Source organism: Buceros rhinoceros, unplaced genomic scaffold (assembly GCF_000710305.1).
Source record: "Buceros rhinoceros silvestris isolate BGI_N320 unplaced genomic scaffold, ASM71030v1 scaffold10833, whole genome shotgun sequence".
Taxonomy (NCBI): Eukaryota; Metazoa; Chordata; class Aves; order Bucerotiformes; family Bucerotidae; genus Buceros; species Buceros rhinoceros.
In genome coordinates, this window is record NW_010403027.1 from 1,433 (window position 1) to 4,239 (window position 2,807).

Genomic DNA, 2,807 nt, shown 5'->3' on the forward strand with positions numbered 1-2,807 from the left:
GTAATTAAGTGTACAGATTGCAGAGACATACAAATGCCATTAATTTATTTGCTTTACAGAACTTTAAACATTTTCAAGTGGTTTCGACATGGTGACTGAGGTAAGCCCCTGTAGATGATGCTGCAAACTGGATTCTACAGACAGGTTAGTGTTTCGGTACCAAGTCCCTCTTTACTGTCTTGAAAATTCCAAAAGCAATGACTTTTTATGTGGAAGGTGGATGTACGTAACGCAGGGGACCTTGGAGAATGTCCCCAAGGAATACAGGACTTTATACCCTGGGAATAACAAAGTATGCCCCAACAGCGTAAGGAGGGTGAAACAATGAATGCAGCATCGATGTTCAGTATTTCAGGGGTTTTTTCCTTCTGGACCCTTGGCACCAACAAGGGTGAGCAGATGCCTGAAGGCTCTGCTGGTGAGCAAGGTTACTCCCTCGGCACAAGCATTTTAAATAAGCCCTTGGAGGCAGCCAACCACTTGGTGCTTTATGGTGAATACTGGAAACAGGAACATGCATAGGGGCACTGAGCTACTCTACAACTCTTCACTTCAGGCCACAGGTGAGGCAGAGCAGCTCCCTCTTCTACCAGTCCCCTTGGCCTTCCATAGGAGGAGGAGGTCAGGGCTCTTCTTGCCTCCACCTCTGCATAACTGACTTTAAAATATTAGTACTGAAAGAGCATATTCTAAAATATTTAATTACCCTGGCCTCATTGTGTTGATAATTGATACACAACAATTTACCTTAAGAAACCAACATGTACACAAGAAGCAATAACCGCCCTCTTAATTCCCACCCGTAAAAGGCACTAAAATTTTCCAAACTCTTAAAAATATGCTATTTTCTGAAAGTAATAAGGTATTCAGGATATGCCTGCATGTCAGTAAATATGACAAACACTGATGGATTATCCACGTTATCGACCACGCTGTCATACAGGTCAGTAGGATCTGCTGGGTTTTTTGGTGGTGGAGTGATGAGTCCTGCGCTCCCAGCACAGTACTGCCCAGTGAGGACCCGAGCCAAGTACATGTATTTTCTGCCATCCACATCCGGCCTGGAGTAAGTATCCTGAGCAGAGTAACTTGCATCAACAGCAAAGTAGGTTCCATTCCCAATGACTGCAGCTGTTTGGAAAGACAATGTTTTCAAACACAGTTAGTGTTCTTATTCCTGTAAGAATCTCTAAAACTCCCTTTTTTCACTCTGCAGAAGTTATAAATTTGGTTAGAATTTAAACAGTGAATTCTAGTAATAAATCTCTGTATCAAAATCAAATGGATCCACTTAAATGCTGGGTAAGTATCAATGCCCAGGTTTTTACTGCCCTTTCCTGCAGGGTTCCTCTCTCTGTTCAGCCTGCAATCCATCAAGCTGTTAATCTTCAGAGCCTTTTCAAATTAAAATGATTCTCTAGTGGTAGTTACAGGTTTTTAGTTAGACTTCACAGCAAGTTAGAGTAATCTCTGAGACAGATTTTCTTCCTGCCATTCCTATCTGTGCACAGCATGATGTATTTTGTCTGCGTTGGGCTTCATTGTCTCAAGAAAATATCAGCATAAATACCTCTAGAGGATCCAGACAGAGAAACATCTACCTCTGCACCCAGACCACACTGAAGCGTCAGCTAGATCCAAGTTAAGCTGTCCACCTCTCTCAAGACCAAGTCAGCCCTAGGCATGTACAATCATGTCTCAAGGACGAAAACATTAAGAATATAAAGTAAGGGCTTTTGAAGTAAGGGTGCAGGGCCTTTAAGAATGACCAGCGCCTCAATTCAGCCCAAGTTCCAATTCTCTGCACCCTGCCCTTCATCTCTGAACGCTACCTAATAAACATAACTGTACTAGGGCAACTGAACAAAACAATCTTTGAACTAATGCAGAAAGACCTTCTGCTAAATATTTAATAGTTGTCCCTCACAGCTACTGAAGGGGAAGAATTAATTCATTAATTTCATCTGCTGATCGCTTGTGCTGTCCTTATCTCTGGAGGCAACAGGAGAAATATTTGCATCCTACTTTTCTATCGGCCTTTGTCTAAGAAGAGAGAAGCTATCAACAGCTAGCGGTTGCTATCTCAGCTGAGGATGTTGAACAGAGCTCTGTGTTCCTTTCCGTAAGCAGATCATACCAGACATTTCTCAAAAGCTGCCCAGGCTTGATTCCAGAGTAGGTGAGCTTCTTCTGATACCCTCGAGATGGTGGCATTCATCAACAAGAGATTAACTGAACATGCTAACAGATTACACTCTGAAGTGGTTTATTATTTTGTTCTCCAACTTTATTCAGTCTCCATGTTGTGCTGACAGCACTGTAACACTGACATTCCTTAACACCTCATACACATCTCGGAAATTAACTGCTTTAGATAACGACTCACCATTCTTTCCAGCAAACCCTCGATTAAATCCGTTGTGGTTGATTGTGCTCAGTGAGGATGGAGCTGTCCCATGAAACAGCAGCTTCTCTTTAATTTGGTTTTTGTTCTTTGTACATAAAGATTTCTTTTTTATTTGGTATGTCTGCCAGAGGAAGGCATTTTGTATTCTTTGAATCTGTAAAGTTACAAAATAAAACTGGTAGGAACCAACATTTATCACAGCAGAAAAGCATTAAAACCACACCAAACCGGAAGAATGACAGTAAAAAAACCACTCCGTCAATATGTGGTTTGGGTTGGGGAACTGAATACATGAGCCTCCTGAAAAAAATCAAACCAAAGCAGCTTATAAGAGGTTTTGAAGCTTGCCGATTTTTGGCATATATATATATACATATACATACACCCCCCCCCCCCCCCC

General features: G+C 41.8%; 1 protein-coding gene across 1 annotated transcript in view; it reads right to left on the bottom strand.

The window, feature by feature from the left end:
* Window positions 1-841: 841 nt before the first annotated feature.
* The window catches only part of LOC104490543 (poly [ADP-ribose] polymerase 14-like), an 18,980-nt gene continuing 17,014 nt past the window's right edge, over window positions 842-2,807 (bottom strand). Inside the window, exons 16-17 of the mRNA XM_010132842.1 lie at window positions 2,387-2,561; window positions 842-1,131 (exon numbers count right to left, since the gene is read on the bottom strand). Of these exons, the coding sequence (XP_010131144.1) occupies window positions 842-1,131; window positions 2,387-2,561 (465 nt within the window). The remainder of the gene's footprint in view (window positions 1,132-2,386; window positions 2,562-2,807) is intronic.